This window comes from Pezoporus occidentalis, unplaced genomic scaffold, assembly GCF_034315485.1.
Source record: "Pezoporus occidentalis ecotype Australia unplaced genomic scaffold, CSIRO_AGI_Poc_V1 ctg184, whole genome shotgun sequence".
Lineage (NCBI taxonomy): Eukaryota > Metazoa > Chordata > Aves > Psittaciformes > Psittacidae > Pezoporus > Pezoporus occidentalis.
In genome coordinates, this window is record NW_026913683.1 from 656,436 (window position 1) to 675,238 (window position 18,803).

The 18,803-nt window shown below is 37.7% G+C and overlaps 1 protein-coding gene and 1 long non-coding RNA gene across 3 annotated transcripts in view; both read left to right on the forward strand.

Moving 5' to 3' along the window:
* Positions 1-8,859, forward strand: part of LNPK (lunapark, ER junction formation factor) — a 45,323-nt gene extending 36,464 nt beyond the window's left edge. For both annotated transcript variants that reach the window (XM_062615873.1, XM_062615874.1), the window contains exons 12-13: positions 358-528; positions 7,892-8,859. In XM_062615873.1, coding sequence (XP_062471857.1) covers positions 358-528; positions 7,892-8,088 — 368 coding nt within the window. In that variant the 3' untranslated portion in view covers positions 8,089-8,859. The remainder of the gene's footprint in view (positions 1-357; positions 529-7,891) is intronic.
* Positions 8,860-11,752: 2,893 nt separating this feature from the next.
* LOC134162251 (uncharacterized) overlaps positions 11,753-18,803 on the forward strand; it is a 155,305-nt gene continuing 148,254 nt past the window's right edge. Inside the window, exon 1 of the long non-coding RNA XR_009964267.1 lies at positions 11,753-16,276. This is a non-coding gene — a long non-coding RNA (uncharacterized LOC134162251). The remainder of the gene's footprint in view (positions 16,277-18,803) is intronic.

Consider the following 18,803-nt stretch of genomic DNA (forward strand, 5'->3'; position numbering starts at 1 on the left):
TCTGAGGGTGCGGGGGAAGCCATCTGCCAACTTAATTCTTTTGTAGAAAAGAGCACTCTGTGAGAACATCTGGTAGTACTGAATCTTGTTCATTGTGGCCAAATCTTTCACAGTGGTGGGCATTACTCGTAAGTGCAGCAGGGTTGAAAGCAAACAGGTTTTTAAGAGGCAAATGTATGCTGAAGTTAAAAATGATACTGTATATACATGCTTGTGTAAATTTTATGGAGGTACTCTCAGGTACTGATGGTCACTCATTTGATTCTCTTAAGTATTTCAGTAAGAATATAGTATAGGAATGAAGGTGAAAGGTGAAATTAATTAGTGATGCTACTTTTTGGGTGTGCTTTTGTGTAGCATTTAGGTGTGCCTACTGCTTTTTCCTGAATCCTGCAAGGAAAACTAGACCTCAGGCTCCACGACTTCCAGACTTCAGTTTTGAAAGAAAGCAGTCTACAGAATCACGATCTGAAACTGAGCCTCTAGAACCTAAAGACAGAAAGCGCCAGGAGACTCAACAGACAGAAGGTATGTGCAAATCTCATGAAGTTTTTCTCTTCAAATCTAATGAAATCCTCCCTGTCATCTAGCTCTTGGTTTAGATGAGCTTTTTGTAAAAGTAACTGAAGAACTCAAGTACTTGAAACAGGCCTTTTAGTGAGTTGGTTCATGCCCTATGCCTGTGAACATTTGGACAATGACCTTAATAATGTGTTTTAATTTTGGGTCAGGCAGTTGGTCAAATGATTGTTGGTCCCTTCATTTGGTCTGACTTCATAGTGGGTGCAGTTTGTATTTTTTTTTTAATTCTTGTCCCTACTTCTGGCTTAGCTTGTTGATACTATTGTCTTCTGTCTTGTACTCTGAAATTTCTTCATATTAGGCAATAAATCTCAAGCAAATCATAGCGTAACAAAATTTTTCTGTCTAATGTTACTGATGAACAGATGGAAAGTAGCACTGTAGTTTACAGAAATGGTTAAGAAGGGAATATGTACCAAAGTGGTTAACTTTCACTGTGTTCAGCAGGTCATTTGATTGAGGTGTGTTGGAATTTCTGCCTTTGTTCCTTTTGCTGTTTTCCTCAGGGCAGGAAAATCTAGTAAAACTGCCTTGTTTAATTTCAGGGAGTTCAAAGACAAACTGTCAATTTTAATTTAACATAGTTCCTTTTGAAATGTTTTATAGTCTGCAGATACAGTAGGCATCTGGTATACAGCCAACAGGAAGATGCAGTATGTTTTAAAGGAGTCTTAAGAATTATAATTTCCAACCAGGGAAACTCCAGTTAGAGGTGCTGTTGAGTATTTGATGGTATTTTACATCAGGTTAAACAGGAATCATGGGGGCAAGTTATCGAATAGTGGTTAGCCCTGAGATTCGGTCTAGGAGCACACTGACTGTGGGAAACTATCATGAGTGTAACAGAAAGACTGCTTCTGCTTGATTATCTTTAACAGAGAGTACAAAATGGCATTGCCCCTCAGTTTGTGGCATGAGAAGGCTGCATGAGACTGATAGGGAAGTCGTATCTAACTGTAGCCATCTCTGGATGTGGTCTGATGTGGGTGCATTACAGGGAAAACTTGACTGGTTTATTTTCCTCCACCATAAGTGCACTCTTTCTTCATTAAAAGTACTATTACTAGCATGAAGTAAGACTGAAATCAGATGCGTGAAACTAAGATGATGCAAATTACATCTTTGCTCTCAAGTAATCTAATTATCTTGTCAGAGAGTGGAGGGTAGGCCAGTAGCTTCTTGACTACTTATAAAGTTAGAAGGTTCTTGTAGGAAAGACATTATTTGTTACTGGGGTCTTAAAAACTCTTACTCTTCTCTGTGTGAATCAAGTGCAGGAGCCTTTAAAGATGGATATGCAGCTCTTGGAGGTGGTTTCCTTTAGGGCTTCTGAGTATTATCTGTAACTGCAAGTTCTTAGAGGTTTTGGGAGAGGATGGTCCTAATTAAACTGATGTTATCATTGAAGGAAATCTTTATCAAACTATGCCTTTAATGGGTTTGAGCTGCTGAGTCAGTTTATAGGTGTTATGAAAATGTAAAGCCTTAAGAATTAGTGTGAGATTTTTTTTTTTTGTTAGGCATTTGAGATGTAAGAGTGACAGTTCTGCAAAATAACTTCCCCTTTTTTGAAAGCAGGATTTACCAAGTATTTCAGGGTAAAAATAGGGTGGTTTTATTGCAATAAATGTGATTTTACTCATTTACCTCTAATGCTGAAAATTACTTTTTTCTTTTTTTGTTGGTGTGGTCTTGTATTAATGTGCTGCTTTATTTAAAAACAATGACAAACCACTGTGGGGTTGGTTTCCCAGTTCTTTTTTCCTGCTAGGAAGTGTATGGCAAAATTTTTTTTGGAAGAGGCATAAGAATAACTGGTTTACTGACTTCTAGTTTCATCTGGTTTAAGTATCTGGTCTTTTATTTGTTTCCACGGTGATATAAAAAATTCTCTCTTGATAATTACTAAGCAAACAGAAATGGAGTATATGTTAACATTTTATGCAACTAATATCTGAGAAATGTCTTGATGTACGAGATGTATACTCTATCAGTTTGTCACTGTGTGTTTTCTGCTTGTGACTTGCCACAAGGTAATCTCTCACGAATGAGAAAATAATGTTTTCAGTAAATCAGTTTTTCCATTAGAACCCTAATTTGAAACATAACATACATGGAGTCAGGCTTGATTAATAAACGAACATATTCGTTGATTGTAAGTTTAAGGTATGAAGCTACCATTGAGGTATAGCTCCAGGGAAGGCTTTTGTTCATTACAGTAATACAACTGCCGTCATAGCAAGAATAGACAATATCTTCACTTACAGATGTAGATAACCATTAAAAACAGGAAAGCAACTTCACTGCAATGTTGACAACACCAGGAGATCCAGCTTTTATCTGTAACTCATTTAAACCATAGTTATATAGCTCAAAGAAACTGCAAGCTAATGTGATACAGAAGTGCTATAAACATTTTTTTTACCAGTCAGCTACTTCTACTAATGAGTAGAGCATCAAACTGAATCTCTTTTTCAGTTGTGTGCTCGTGCCGTGACAAGCATGTTATTATATGCAACTCCTGTGGATAAGAGATCTGAAGAATGGTTATAGAGAGTGCTGTTGGCACTGAACCTTGGATTTCTTTGAATCCTCTAGAAATACGGAATTGTCAGATGTCAGTCTGATACAGATTATTAGGACAATTGTTGTGCTTCCTTATTCAGCAGAGTAACTTAGGAAATTTTAATACCAGAATGAAGCAATATACTTTGGTTCTCTTCTTACCCTTTTCTTAAATGGCTCAATCTTGATTTTTAATTTTTTTTTCCCACCAAAGACTAGTCAGTTTTCTTATGCACTTCTCTTAAAAGTATTAATGTTTGGATCATACTGAAAAAGCCAACAGGAACCACACTTATCCTCTTGATTAATTTTGTCTTGCCTGTATTGATACACTGCATTCTTCATTTAGGTTTAACGTTTAGCAGTGTTTCAAAGGTTGAAAAAACTTGATTGCTTCAGTATTTTGTGGTGAATATCTATCTGGTGCTGGTGTTCAGAGGTCATCTTTAGCTGCCTCTGAACTTCAGATTTCAGCACTTTAAGGACAGCTTCCTGTGTTGTCTCCAGATTTTTGTGTAGTTCCTTGACCATCTGAGTGAAATATTTTATGATTATTTAATGCTCTGCTACTTTTAAGGGTTCTTGGAATACAGCAACTGCTAGTGTGTTTGTAAGGACTTCCATTTAGAAGGCAAATGCAGACTCTTGGTTTGTTGCTGAGCAGATGGATTCACAGTAATGCTGCAGAGTAATGCCACTTCCAAGTGTGTGCTTATTTGAGTTCTACCCAAAGTAGGGCTTGGGTTTGGGCAAGTGTTATAGGTGGGGCAGAAACTTCACCTAGGAATAGAACTGGTTGAGGACAGAGGACTAACAAATAAGCTTGAGTATTTGTTCTCGTCAGAATGGTCTGAATGTAGTGGTTTTGTGGTGTTTTTTTTTAATTGTTTTTTGTTAAACTGGACTGGAGGCATTTTCTGTTTGAGAGGTTTGGCTTGCCTTCTTAACAAATATGCTGTGCTTTTATAGGACAGCATGAGCCTGCTATATTTTTTGTAAACCATTGTTGCTTTTCAAAGATGTGAGTTTCTGCCTGCTGTGCTCTTTACTTAGTTCAGCTACTGTGGCTAGAATTCAGTGATTTCTCAAGCAGGCATGGGTCAGCTCATCCTGAGTTTAATGACTTGTTTACAAGTTCTTTTGGTTTAAAAATGCATTATATTTCCAGTCTACCACAGCTCATTTTTGCTGAACAACATAGTTTGCCTTTTTTTTTTTCCGTAGGATGTAAAGGATACAGGGAATGAATGCTATGCTGTTATTGTGCTGCTTTTTCAAAGGCTTCACAACAGCTTTCTGTGATATCAAAGCCGTGAACAGAGACTACTGTGAAACACATGTTCCTTAAAGGTATTTCAGACACATGGAACTGTGTCAGTCTGCTCTAATGGGGAGTTGCAGTAGTGAAAAAAACTTGTCCCAAAGATCTTGAAAGTACAAGTAAAGTAGCTATATTTTAGTGCAGCTATTTTACACAGTATTTTGTAAGTTCCTGCATAGAAGACATATTTTACTTAATAGTGATGCAGTATTGTGATTTCACTGCTTACACGCTGAAATATTCTCTGCAACAAGAAAAGGGGTAGCTGCCTTCTTAAAATGTGAATTATATATGCTTTCTAAGTACTAAGCATTAAGCAGGAGTATTGGGGAGGAGGAGGGAGAAGGAACTGCTGTAGCCAGGAGCAGGCTTTTTAAAGTTGCACTGATGCAGCTCTTAAATTTGCCTCAGATCTGTGTAGGGCTGTTTGCTGTTGAGATCATGTATGTGTAGCTACATTCTTCAGTTTAATTATAGATTAAGTGTAGTTTTATGGTCAGAGCTTTCTCTTGTTAGCTACTTAAATCATGCAATATCGTGATCAATTTGACTTTAGGCAAGCTTTCCATGAATTGGTGTATTTAAAATGGAATCACTATTTAAGTTTAATGAAGGTTGGTCATATTTATAGTTAGTAGCACCACTTACTATGATTGCCCTGACTACTTATTTAATGGACGTACTCTTTACTTCCTTATAACTTATCAGACCTGATTATTAGACCAAAATTTTCCTTGTAAGTTTGTTTTAACTGTATGTTTTGGAGAGCTTCTTCACCCTTCTGGTGAAGGGAAAAATCTTGTAATACCCGACTTTTTTTCTTTTTTTTTTTCTTTGAGAAAATATTTCCATACTTTTTAGTAGAATATAAAAATGGCATCAATGTCTTCCTGCTGTTCCTTTGAATATAGATAATTAGAACTCAGTCAGATTTTTCTCCTTTTCCTCAGAAGCTTCTGCTTGCTTCTGCTAGTGGCTGATTATCTCTGGAGCTGTCCTCAAATATATGTATGATCAGCATCCTCCTGATCAGACTGAATCAATAGTCTCTTTACCTCGACCAGACTGAGTCACTTCTGCAGATTGCTGAGCATTGGTCAGTTGAGGACTGAACCATTGAAAATAAGTAATGGTTGGGCTGTGCTACAAATGAGTTGAGGGCATGGATTTGACTCTTCCTAACATCCTGTACTTTCTTTGACTCAAACCTAAACAGCAGCAGTAAAGAAGGAATGTAACTCAAGTGTGGAGGGATTGTAGCAGGAAAAGACACAAACTTATTCATAGAATTTGAGGCTGAAGAAAAAATGCAGAGATGAGACAGAAAGCTGACAGTTGAGTGATAAAGATTGAGCACAGACGGGGATTAGGTCAAGATGGAAATTGAAGAGGAGGAAGGGAGAGTGGGATATTTGGGAAAGAAACTGGGAACGTTAATTTGCTTGGGCAGAAATAGGGGGATTGACCATATGACAGATGAGTCCAGAGAAGTTTTGGAGCAAGAAACCAGGGCAGGTGTTGAGCAGCCTGTGATTGAGAAAGCAGTGAAGGAAGCTGAACTGGGAGGTAACTTGGCCTCAAACTTGCTGAGGTTGGAGTGTCAAGTCAGAGGAAGAAATGGAGCAGCTGGGCTCCACTGAGCAGTCTGGGATGGAGCCTGGAACTATCTAGATGGAGCTCTGTATGAAGAAGGGTCCTGAGTTCTTCATGACAGATGGCAGTTGTACAGGTCTGCTGGGCAAGGGTGTGCAGCAAGTACTCTTGTCAGTTGTGATCCTGGAAGCCAGAGCAATGGTTTTAAAACTTTCAAACCTGCCTTAATTCTGTGAATATCAGCTTGAATAGATCCTATTACTTTCTGATACTTAACATGTTTTGATAAATATGAGCAACTGCTCATGAAGCTCAACAAGGCCAAGTGCAGGGTCCTGCACTGCGGTTGAGGCAATCCCAAGCACAAAAATCAGGCTGGGTGGAGAATAGATTGAGAGCAGCCCTGAGGAGAAAGACTGGGGGGGTGTTGGTTGGCAAGAAGCTCAATATGACCCAGCAGTGTGCCCTTGGAGCACAGAAAGCCAATCATATCCTGGGTTGCATCAAAAGAAGCGTGACTAGCAGGTCAAGGGAGAAGATTCTCCTCTTCTACTCCGCTCTTGTGAGACCCTATCTGTGTTTAGCTCTCGGGCTTCTGAGAAATCTGGAGAGGGACTTTTTACAAGGGCCTGTAGTGACAGGACAAGGGAGATTGGCTTTAAACTGAAAGAAGGTAGCTTTAGATTAGATACGAGGAAGAAACTCTTCATTGTGAGACACTGGAACGGGTTGCCCAGAGAAGCTGTAGATGCCCTGTCCCTGGAAGTGTTCAAGGCCAGGTTGGACAGGGCTTTGATCAACCTCACTTGGTCTAGTGAAAGGCATCACTGCCCATGGCAGGGGGTTTGGAACTAGATGATCTTAAGGTTCTTTTCAACCCTAACTGTTCTATGAAATTACAAACATTTGATAAGGTTAAAATTTTTGAGCTCTAACTTTGCGTTAATTTTGTAAATTGTCTGCCTTCACGGTATGCATTAAAGCTGTACACAGTATTGACTAATACTAATCAGTAAATAAACTACCATCAAAAGTATCATTCTAGAGTACCTATGTGTCATTTGGTGCAATGTCTGGTGTTGAGTTTTTCAGTGCTTATGCTTACTTCAAAATGTGACTGACTTATTTCTCATATATTACGGAAATGCTGTTGGGAAGCTGGAATTTACTACAATAGCAGTAGTACTTATGATAAATATTTTTGACTGATCTTCAAAATACGCCTATTTTCAAAGAAACTTCCTTCTCAGGTTGAGAGTAAAGATACTCCTGTGTATCCTTCTTACACTTGCTGTGGGAAGACTTAGAATACACAATAATTTTGTCTGTTTTGAAATTGTGAGACCTATATAATTTTTTTTCCTGGTTATCTGTCTCTTTGTGTTTGAAATAGTTTCCACCAAATAAAACATTTAGGTTCTGTGTACAGATTGAACTCTTGCAGAAAATGCTATACAGTTGGTAAAACTTCCATTACCAGGCACAAAGAAGCTGAGTTTACCATCACCTCTTATTTATGTCATTGTCTGACATTAATGGACAGGCTTAGAAAGACTCTGTTGAAGGGGAACATGTAGAAATAATAGATAATATTTTCATAGCGGTATCTGAACTCTTTTCTGTAGTATTTTCTTTTTTCTTAAATTTCAGAGGTTTTACCTGTGACCTTCTTGTTAGAAAAATGAAACAGGTTTTAGCAGTTGAGAACTTTATGCATGGCTGGTCAAGACCTGTGTGTGATTGCAAAATGTTTTTTTCATTTGCTTTTTGAGAATATTAGGTACCTCTTTATTTCTGGAAATGGTAATTTCATCACTTTTCTTTTCACAGAGTCTGAAGGAGACACAACCCAGATTGTTGAGACAAATAAGACAGATGATAAAGCACCAAGTGCTGAGCAGCTTAATGACAAGTTAGCTGAAGAGGCTGAAAAAGAAGAAACAGAGAACATTTCAACAACTGAAGACTCTATTTCAGAGTCTATTTCAGCTGAACAAAATGAAGAATCTTTAATGAAAACAGAATAAAGTACTCAAGTGCCTTCTGTAGCTAGTTCTTAGCTTTGTTCATGCCTGTTGTTGCTATTCAGGTGAGCTTTTTTTTTAATGGTACAACTTAAAAGTCTCGCTTGAGCTTAAACTGCCTCAACTGCCACAGTATGTCAAAGCTATTTCTAAAAATAGGTATTGTAAATAAAGCATGTCTCTTTAAATAAGTTAACACAGAATGTGTAGTTGGCTGAAGTCTAACAGTAGTAGCCATTATTCAGTTTGCATATGAAAAAACTTAAAAATACAAGTTTTGCTAAGGGTGACCTATAATTTGCCATCTCTTCAGCTGTCATGTGTAAAGAGCAATTACTGGCAGCAGCTGACCTAGTAAGTTCAGTTTAGTGAAATTAAGATAGATTTTTTTTTTTTTTAATGCTTCCCTCTTAAAATGAATTGAGTACATTTTAAACACACAGATGTTTACAAGCTAAAGTGTCACCTGACATTTGACTTAAGCGTATGGAAGTGTCATTACAGTGTTGTTAATGTTATTCATTGTCTAACTTTTCCACAGAATTCAGTTAAATGGCACTCGGATAAATGGCATCTCCTTTATTTGCATTGCAAATGAACCGGAGGCACATACATACAAAACTGTTTTGTGTTTACATAAAATATAGAAAGTCTCTGCACTTGATTGTACTTGAATACAAAGCACTATTTATACCTGTACAATAATGACAAGATATAAGTGGATTTTGTGCCTTTGTGTATTTTGTTAAAGAAAATAAAGACATCTAGCAGCAATACTTGCTTTGTGATTCCTAAAACTGAAGAGAATTTCTGTTCTGCTGTATGCAGCTATTCTACAGTTACTTTGTGGAAGTTCAAAAGGAATATGGCACCTTAAATGGAACATGTCTATATGTAGCTAAAGGTGACTTTGATCAAATAGAAATAGGTCCTTGCTCAATAGGGGAAGTGCATGTGCATTTGACATAAGACTTTCTGAACTGTGCCTGAAGCCTGTTGATGGTATTTATTGTTATCATAGTGACGAGTAGTTGATGCTGGATTAGTGAAACTGTACTTGTTTTTTTTATTATATCGCTTTTCAAGCTAAGGAGACTTCTTACACGTTTCCTGTTAAATATAACAGTTGGGAACCTGGTTGAGAATTTTTCTGGTGCTCAGAGGTGAAGTACCTGAATCAGAATTTCTGTTTTTTAGGAGTAAATGCTGACCATGTGTAACTTGGTTGAGTTAGTAGTAGTTCTGATACAAGTTTTATGTGTGATGTTCTCTGCGTACCTCGCTATATGGAGGGAAGGAGGAGATTTGAAAAACACTTTTAATCCATTGTCTCGGTCCCAAGATGAAGTGTTTTACTGTATAAAAGCAGGAGACAGCTGAATCTTAGTAGCTGGAAAGCCCTCTACAAGAAAAACATGTTTGTAAACGTGACCTTAGTATCCACGTCTTTATATGAGACATAATTATTACGTGAAAAGCAGTGATTAATTTTCTTTTCCAAATATATGCTTTATTTTCTGATACTTTGGGGTTAGTTTTGAAGCTCAACCCTTACATCAGTCAGAATCAAGTTTGGTCTGTATTTAGATAAATGAGAACTTTTGTTTTCTGGTTCACTAACTAAATTGCAATTCATATTAATTGGTAATCTTAATAGACAGAATGTAGGCATGTGATTAAAGGAGTACTTGAAGGTGTTTGGCTATATTTGTATAAACAGTTAGTAAAACCATTGTGTGACTTAGTTGGGAATACAAAGAAAACAGTCCCTTTTCCAAACATGTCTTACTTTGTACCTTATACTTTTCTCATATGGTGATAGGGGAATGCATTGTTTAATATTTTAAGAGAATGTATTTTATAATCCAGATCTTCTTTAAAATAGAAATAATTTTGCTTGAAAGTTGACAAAGCTTGCTTATTATTTTGTAAGAGTTTCGGATGTTAATCTGTGCATTTTTTACCTGTTCAAAGGCTGAATTTTTTTGAGAAAAAAAAATCATAAAATACTTTGGTAATTCAGCACAGTAGATTTTTTGATGTAGTTACGTTATAAGCACTAAACCCAAGTAAAATCTGATGTTATGAGGCATACGTGTGCATGTATTACTGTTGCTTCAGAAGTTAAGATTACTTTAAGGCCCATTTATTATTTCCTTTTAAAAAAATAAATCTTAATGTGAGGCTTTTTGTAGAGTAATTAGGAATGTTAGTTCTTCCCATGGCAAGTAACCTCTGAGCTGTAATGCATATCGTATTTATTGAATTGACTGAGAAAACCTGTTGGTATTGGAGCTATATGTTAAATTTTTTTCATTTCCCTGGAAGATGTCTATTTTCAGATCTCCTACTTTTATCAAGGAAACGTTTGCTTCTTAGGTCGTGGGGAATCCAAATCCTTTTTGAAAAAGGAGAGAGTCATTATCTGGTATAGGGTGGGATGTTATTTCTCCCAACATTCTTAAATGTGGCATTAGCAACTTGCTATAGGAATGATTGGTGCTTTGTATAATATGTCACTGAAGGATCAAGTAGAGATAGTCAACCTGATGTGAAGACAAATACTTGCTAAAATCTGAAACCCTAGCTTTATAAGACCAAAGACTACCTAGAATTTTTGAGGAGGAGAAGAATAAGTGAGATTAAAGCATCTGGTAGAGTTTTCATGAAAGACTTTCATACTAAAAAAGAGTGTCCAAGCAGTTGTTCCCATTAATTGCTTCAGAAGGCTCGAAAAAAGATGTTAAGGATGTGCTGGGATTTTGGCAGAGAAATATCTATTTTTAAATGTATAAATTTTCAGGGTTTTCGAGTAGTTGTAGTAAATGAGGGTAGAGGGTTAATTAATCTCTGTGAATTTTCAGGCTCAGGGAGATAGGAGAGTAATAATAGACTCTGGGCTTGCCTCAGTGTACAGTAAGCATTTGTGTGTTACTCTTGCCAAGTATGTGTCTTCCAGTCCTGATACGAAGGTGAGAAGAGTATTCTGTTTCTACAGCAGTTGCTTCTTGGCTTCTGTCTACTGCAAGTGTGGCAATAGTAAAAGATGCCTGTCCACAGGAGTTGGATTCAAATCTAAAAATACCTGTCAGTGAACAGCAGTAGCCACACTTGGCCATGTCTTTGTAATACCAAAAAACTTGGAAGTAGGAGTATGTAGAGCAAAATGTACAGCAATTGTCAAGTTACATTTAAACCAATTGTAGACTGAAGAGATGAGAAGGAAGAAAGTAGGGGGAAAATATATAACATGCTATGGTTCCATGTTTTGTTGTCTTCTGACTTCATAGTAGGCTCTTGATTCATATTTTTTTCAGGAGTACTTAAAAGCCTGTTCTTGTGAAAATCTCACTTCTGAGTGATGTTACACAAGCCCCATTTCTTCTTGTGGTTTGAATGAAAAGCAAAATTGGGGTAGTAAAGTAATAACTTGGCAAGCTTGTTGGCGATGTTTTTATTGCTTCTGAAATTCATGAGTAGTTGTGGAGATTTTATTCAAAAGTAGTTTATATATTAGGGAGGTATTACCTGGGCTATGTAAAATCTGCCAAAAAGACAAACGAGTGTTCTGGTTTGGTAGAGTTAATTTTCTTCCTAGTAGCTGGTACAGTGCTGTGTTTTGTGTTTAGTGGGAGAACAATGCTGATAACATGTTGCATAATGTTGCTAAGTAGTAGGCTTAGGTTGATCAAGGACTTCTCAGGCTCTAATGCTTTACCAGTGAGGAGGTGCATAAGAAGCTGGGAGGGAGCAGAGCCAGGACAGCTGACCCAAACTATCCAAAGGAATATTCCATGCCACAGAACCGTCAGGCTCAGTATATAAACTGGGGGGAGTTGGCCAGAAAGGGCTGATCACTGCTTGGGGACAGAGTGGTTATCAGTCTGTGGGTGGTGAGCAATTGTATTATGCATCACTTTGGGTGTTTCTTGTTCATCTCTCTTACTAGTATTTTACTTCGATTTATTTCAGTTACTCAGTCTATGGCTTCCATCTTCTTCGAATGTCCTCCGTCCTACTGCAGGGGAGTGGGTGGCTGTGTGGTACTTAATTACCAGCTGGATTAAGCCACAATAGCGTTCCAGTTCAAAATACATGGAAATGAGTCAGATGGTCAAACTTTAAGTTTTACTAAGAAGCCTACAGAACATGGAAATGAGGGAATGTTACTTCAAATTCTAATACTTTAAAGGAGAGCATAATTTATTACCCTTGGACATTTTGACAGAAATAGGTCATTTGGTTGAATCTTGGTATGAAGATGGTTTGTTGCCAAGCTGATCAGCCTACATCCAGGGAAGGGCAAACTGTTGTGGAAGCTGACAATTAATGGACTGGTCTAGAGGTTATCAGAATCATATAACTGAGGGTGTGTATGGTTGCCTTGAAAGAACAAGGTTGAATCCCATGTGGTATCTGAGTAGAAGCCAATGGAAAGATGGAAAGGATGGCAGAGTGAAATGGGTAGGGGAGGAAGAGTGGTTTTGTCTGCCAGAATAAGGTCTCAAGAGGTAAAGAGGAGAAGAGCTTGGAAAGATTTTTCAAGAAGTGTAGCTGAACGTGGCAGTACATATCCCAGGTTAATATCCTGTTCTTATGTCAAAAGTAAGGATGCAGTTGAAAATGAATCATCTTGGAGAAACTTTGCTTTTTAGAATTAATTCCAGAATAAGCAGAAGACAGTAACTTGGTAGATTAAGATTGTCTAGCTATTAGTAGAGGTGATGGTGCCAAAGTTGTCTTTATCCTTTTTATTTAAACATAAAAACTTAGAAATTCTTTTCTACTTTTAGAATTAGTGAAACTGTAGCAGTAATTTATTTTTATAACCTTATTAACCTGCAAAGGCTAGGAGAAATACTCATCTGGCGTATGGTTCTGAACTTAGCAATATTTGTATACTAGTGGATCTGTGGTAATGGACAAGTAGGCAACAGGAAACTTATTCAGTAGTCAACTCTGCTATCAGAAACTTCACAAGTCTTAATTTGCATGAAGTCTGAATATGTTCAGTAGAAGAGGATGGATGTAATGAAAGTTCTAAATAAGATGCTTCTGGAGTGAGGTTTTGTTAGGTCCTCTACAATGAGGAAGACTGCCTGTGGGGCAAGGAGTTGCCTTTCTGTGGATGTTTCACTAGAACAGCAATGTTGAAGATTCAGTTTGCATCTTTGGCAAATAATCATTTGAGCAGTTCGCTGAGTGTTCTCAAGCAGAATCTTTAGTTCCTCATTTCCTTCCGTGTCTTGTGGATTGTTTTTTTTTGCTTAATATCTCTAAGTTTTTTTTTCCTGTACAGTCACATGGTTAAAAGTTTGTGCCTCAGATCTCAGCATTGCATGTTTCAATTACTTTAATGAATTAATGAATGCAAACCTGTACAGATTTCTGATGTAGTGAGCCTCTGAAGTTTCACATATATATTTGTAGTGTATAGGAGACCATAGAAAATGCATCCGTGATACAAATTAATTTTACAAAAGGCTACAAATACAGCAAGTGCATAAACAGTAGGAGGAAAGTAAGTTTTCCATAAATAAACTGTTTGGCAGCTTGAGAGGTCCTAGTAAGTTGAACCAACAGCCTTGTAGGTATGATTAGTTTTAAAGAGGAGTTTGAGAATGAGGGGACAATAGATGATAGCTCTGAAGAGTGGATTCTTTCCAGTAGTGTGTGCCTTTCCTGTTTTTGCTTAAGAATGCATTAAATGACTGGATCTGTGTGATAGTTCATAAGAGATTTTTGGTGATTATCAAAGATTTGATGCACTGAAAGGGAAGTGTTTTTGAACCTGTTAATTACTGATCTGTGGCAGTGCTCCTCTCTTCCAGCGTGTGGGCTTTAGGCAGAGTTCACAGGTCTCAAGTTTGTGAAGGGAGATGAAGGTGAGGAATTACAATTCATGCTTCTAATGCTACTGTTCCTGGGGCTGATCGGCATACGGCTGTTGGCTTCCAGGTCTTGGTGTGTAGTAATGCACCAAAGCTTCTGTCAGAGGACAAACTGTAACTTCCATCTGAAGTGTGTTACACTTGAGGTTTTATGTTGGAGTCTGAAATTAATCATACTTCATGCTCTGGATTCTGGCTGTTTGGAGGAAAAGAATGGCATCCTGAGTAGGTGGGAATTTTTTAGCAATTGGCTTTTATGCAACAAATATAATAAGTTATAATAGCATCTAACAATAGGAACTGCTACCTTCCGGCACTAAAAAAAAAAATATTAAAAATTGAGTTGTCCCTTAACATTGTGAGTCTTGAGGAATTTGACTTCTTTTCACCATTGCCTTTGATTTGTGAACCTCTCTGGAGTCTTGTCAGGTCACATTCAATCTTTTTGCTGCAAGAATAAGACCTAGAGCGGTGTATGATAGGCAGGATAGAGAGAAGGGTTTTAAAATGAAATGTATTGATTACACAATAATTTGCTTCCAAACCATGGGGTTTTGAGATTAAAGGAAACTTCTAAGATTCTTGATAGATGATCTAACTTGGCCACAGTGCAAAATCTAAAGCACTGAATCCTAATCCTTTCAAGGCTGCACAAAATCAGTTTGATCATGGCTTAATTTTTGCATGGAAGGGAGGGTCCTGACTGATTCTCGTAATATTAGTTATTTTTCACTGCAGTCACTGGGAATAAACCTACTTCAGAACTGCCTCTATGCAAATCCTAGCATTGTACTGCTAGGATTCTCAGTAATGTTTTTCAGGAGGGCTTCATAAGCCTTTGCCACTGTGAAATCATGTATTTTCCTTTATTGTGTGACAAAAATAATTTGTAAAAGAGAAATTGCAAGTGCTAGAGAGAAATACATGCAGCAAAACCCTGAAGTAATCAGATACAGGAGAAAACAAGGGGTGCAGATACTGGAGATTTGGCAATTTCGGGTGTTTGATTTGTAAATTAGAAATAATCTCTAAATTTGTAACTTATATTGAAATAATTCTATCTTTCTCTCTGTTTTGCTGCCTCAATGAAAATAGAGATGCTGGATTTGTAGAAAACTCAAGCAACAAAGACCTTCTAGCTCTCCTGAAATGATCTGTCTTCTAATTCCTTGCATCGCTTCAAGGAGTTCTATTCAGTTGATGAAACTTAATTTGAAAAACGTTTTGTAAAACCAGCAAGAAAATTCATTTTAAGAGAACTATGATGCTTTAGAATAAGTGTGAAAGTTAGTATTTATTAAGGAATGTTTGAATTTGTATTTTTTTTTTGCATGATGAGCTTTTATTTAAACAGCAGATCCTGTATATTTATTGTTTAAGTTCTTATTGTAATAGCCTTGTTTTGTTGCATTAGTAAAGGGTATGTGTGTTTATGTACTATAAATAGTATCTCCAATCAGAAGTATCGTTTTCATCCTAGCTGTGGCCTTGACCAGTAGTTGCATCACCTGCAGCTGGAACTCTAATATCAATGGCAAAGACGTTAGTGTGAATTCTCAGGGTCTAATAGACTTTATTAAATGTCTGTCTTAGCTTTCCTGCTTGTAATTGAGAAAATATTTAAAGTCGTGCTCCCCTTTTGAAATCTAGTATTTTAACCAGATGAACCTAATTTAAGAGTGTGAAATTAAAGCATGTAGTTTGCTGTTTGAATATATGGTTCCTTTGCTGTGTATGTAACTTCTTGAGGAAAAACCTGATCCTGAAAAAGCTATTGAATATTTGTGTGATCTGGATTATGATGATGGCCGGGGTAAAAGTCATGTTGCTCTTCACGTGGTAATGATTTATGGTTTTAAGGCAGTAATTCTGTTTAGTAGTTCATTAGGTGCTGGCTGTACTCAGTCAACTTGGACTTGATATATCCTTTTTTTGTAAAGGACCTCATGTTACCAAAGCAAGGATAAGGGTGTCCCAGCTTCTTCAGTGCAGCCTCTGCCCTCCCCAGCTGGACTAGCATATGTAGGAGAATAAAATTGCTCAAGGTTGAGTAGGTTCTGATAAGACTCATTTATCTGTGCTACAACCAATTGTGAGAACTCCTGGCATGAGCAGCCAGCTACCCACCCTCAAAGGTCAGGCTGGCATATGACTGCAAAATTGTGTGTGTGCAGTGAAGTAAAGGCATGGAAAACCTGCATTGACTCAGTAGAAAAAAAAAAATAGTGTGGCAGCTTCAGAGGGGACCGTGGAGTTGTGGAGATGCTGACTTTGGCCTGCAATTCCGTAGACACTTCAGGGTGGGTATTACAGGTTTTATTGTATCTAAATGGTGATTTATGTCCTTATTCCTGCATTATTGTCCACAAGGTACTGCCCTGTGTCACAGGCCTGTATCACCTAATTTTTTCAGACTGTTTCATTTTCATTAGTACAGCTGCTTTAGCTTGTGATCGGTGTACTGCACCTCATTGATAATCTAAGAGGGTATTAGACGCACAGAAGTGACACCTAACCCCGTCAGTCTGGCTTGATTGACCCCTCAGCTTCCGAAACACGGGTTCATTTTTTTTAAAACCCAGGTTAGTCCCACATCCATTTTCACACACATTCTGGGCAGTTTAAAGGTTGGTCAGAATCGAATATTGCTCTTTCAAATTTGATAATGTATGAGTACAGAACTGTGACCTTTGATACATAGTAATACATCAACATGACACGAGCAGTAAGTGCAGCAATTACCTCGACTACACTTGAGATTGTGTTTTAGCTCTCATCTTGTAAGCAATTATTTCAGGGAAAAAAAAGGATGCCTCTAAGTTAAATATAATTTGCAAATAGTGTAAATGCAGAAATTAATCTTTGGGGACCTTTTGATTTACAGGTAAATGTTTTCAAATGAATCTTGGCTTTTAAATTAACGTTGGTTCAGTGGTAGAAAGGAGTCCTGTGCCAGTGGCTTATTTCGCAATACTTTTTTCTGGGAGAGTTTCTTTAACCCTTTTTGTTGTGTTCTAATGTAATCTAAGTTTCATAATCTGATTTATGGCTGAAACCTGATCCTGCAGGCAGTGGACACGTCTCTGTGTTCATGTTGCTCCTGTGATAATACTTGTAAGAGTTGTTTACGTGTGTGATGATAATGCGAGTTTACATGCTTTTAAATGCCTTTCAGAACACATGAGAACATCTCGGACCTGCACCACACATTGATTTAAAAGATTGTTTTAGCTGCTCCAGTAATGTTTCATCTTTTCCGTAGCAGATCAAGATACTTTGATTGAGTTTCCAAGTCCTCTTTCTCACCTGTTTTTATAAATTATTTGGATAATGATAGTGCACAACCACTGCCTGGGAGGCACTATAAAAGTACAAATCAATACTCCTTGCCAAAGAGCATAAAGCCTTGAGGGGACTGATAGCAGTTGCAGCTTCTGTTCTGTGGACTAAAAAATCAGAATAAAATTACTGTGTCATTCTGAGCAAGCAATTGAATAACCATTGAATGGTGACTTTCTGTCAATGCTGTCTGTCATGACCAAAACTCAAAGGAATAATGTGAAGTAGAACTTCTTGTTCCTCTGAAACATCTGCTTCCTCAGCAGCCGAGCACTGAACAGTGTTGGTGTGCTGGAGTTAGGCACTGAACTTCAATTCAGGAGCTGGGAAAATGCTTATTTTGTTCTATATTGAGGTGAAATCAACACCTTTTGGAACGGTTTTCTTTAAGCTGTCAAAAATCTGAACCCCTAGTCCCCAGTACTGTTTGGCTGTACTGGGACCCAAGCACAGGATGCAGCTGATCCAAGTGGCTGGCGGGGGATAGAGACTGAGCGGAGCCCATCTCTTCCAAATCTGCTGTGAGCAGAAGGGCAAGTACTTTCGAACTCCTGGCTATGGAGGTTGCATGCTTGTTGTACATACACACTAGTTATATATTGATAATAAACCTAAAACCTTTTCTAGTTCAAGTTCCATGGAGGGGTCCCTAACAGATTTTCTTACTTCTTTTTACTAGGGACAGAAAATTCTTGACTATCTCTGGTGGAGTTTGTTTTCTGTGAGGAAAAGCATAGAGCATCACAATAAATTACTCCTAATCAAGCTCTTGGCTATAAAAACTATTTTGCAAAGCCACAAGGAAGGTGTTGCCAGGGAAATTGCACGAGCATGTTTCTGTGATGTTTCTTGCTGCTTTTAACCTGTGCCATAAGGGCACTTGGGCCCTTAACTCTTTTGAAATAATAAAAACCCACCTCAAGCTTTTTTGCATACTTTCATTAAATTTTAAACGCTAGCAATACTAACTTATTTGGGGAAAAATACACAACCTACTTTTGTGCAGTATTTTCCATTAAAACATATAAATGGCATGTATATGGAAATCTTGAGTCTCTGCTGCTGACTTAGCAGATGAAGGTGGTTACAACAGCTCAATGTAGGAGTTCTTCAACTGGGCTCCATGTCTGTAGGAAGTTCCTTACGGTGAAAGGATGCCCTTGTGAAGGCAGGTGACTCCATGGGTAGAGAAGTGCTACAAGTAACAACAGCGAAACAATGGCACCGCTGTGTCATTGCATGTCAGTGTTGAAGATCATTTGTTCGTGCTGAATTTATTACTTCTGGTAACAAATGCAGCATCTGTGTTCTCTGTGTTGTACATTATTAACCATTTTTTAAAGAGCTGACAACACTGGTATTCCCCAACAGTAGACTCCCTTTTATAATATTTGGAGAACATTTCCTTTCTCTCATACTTTAAAGAAGGGGGTGAAGGTAATATTTCTTCCCCACTACTGCAGCAGTATGACTAGAAGTATTCATTTC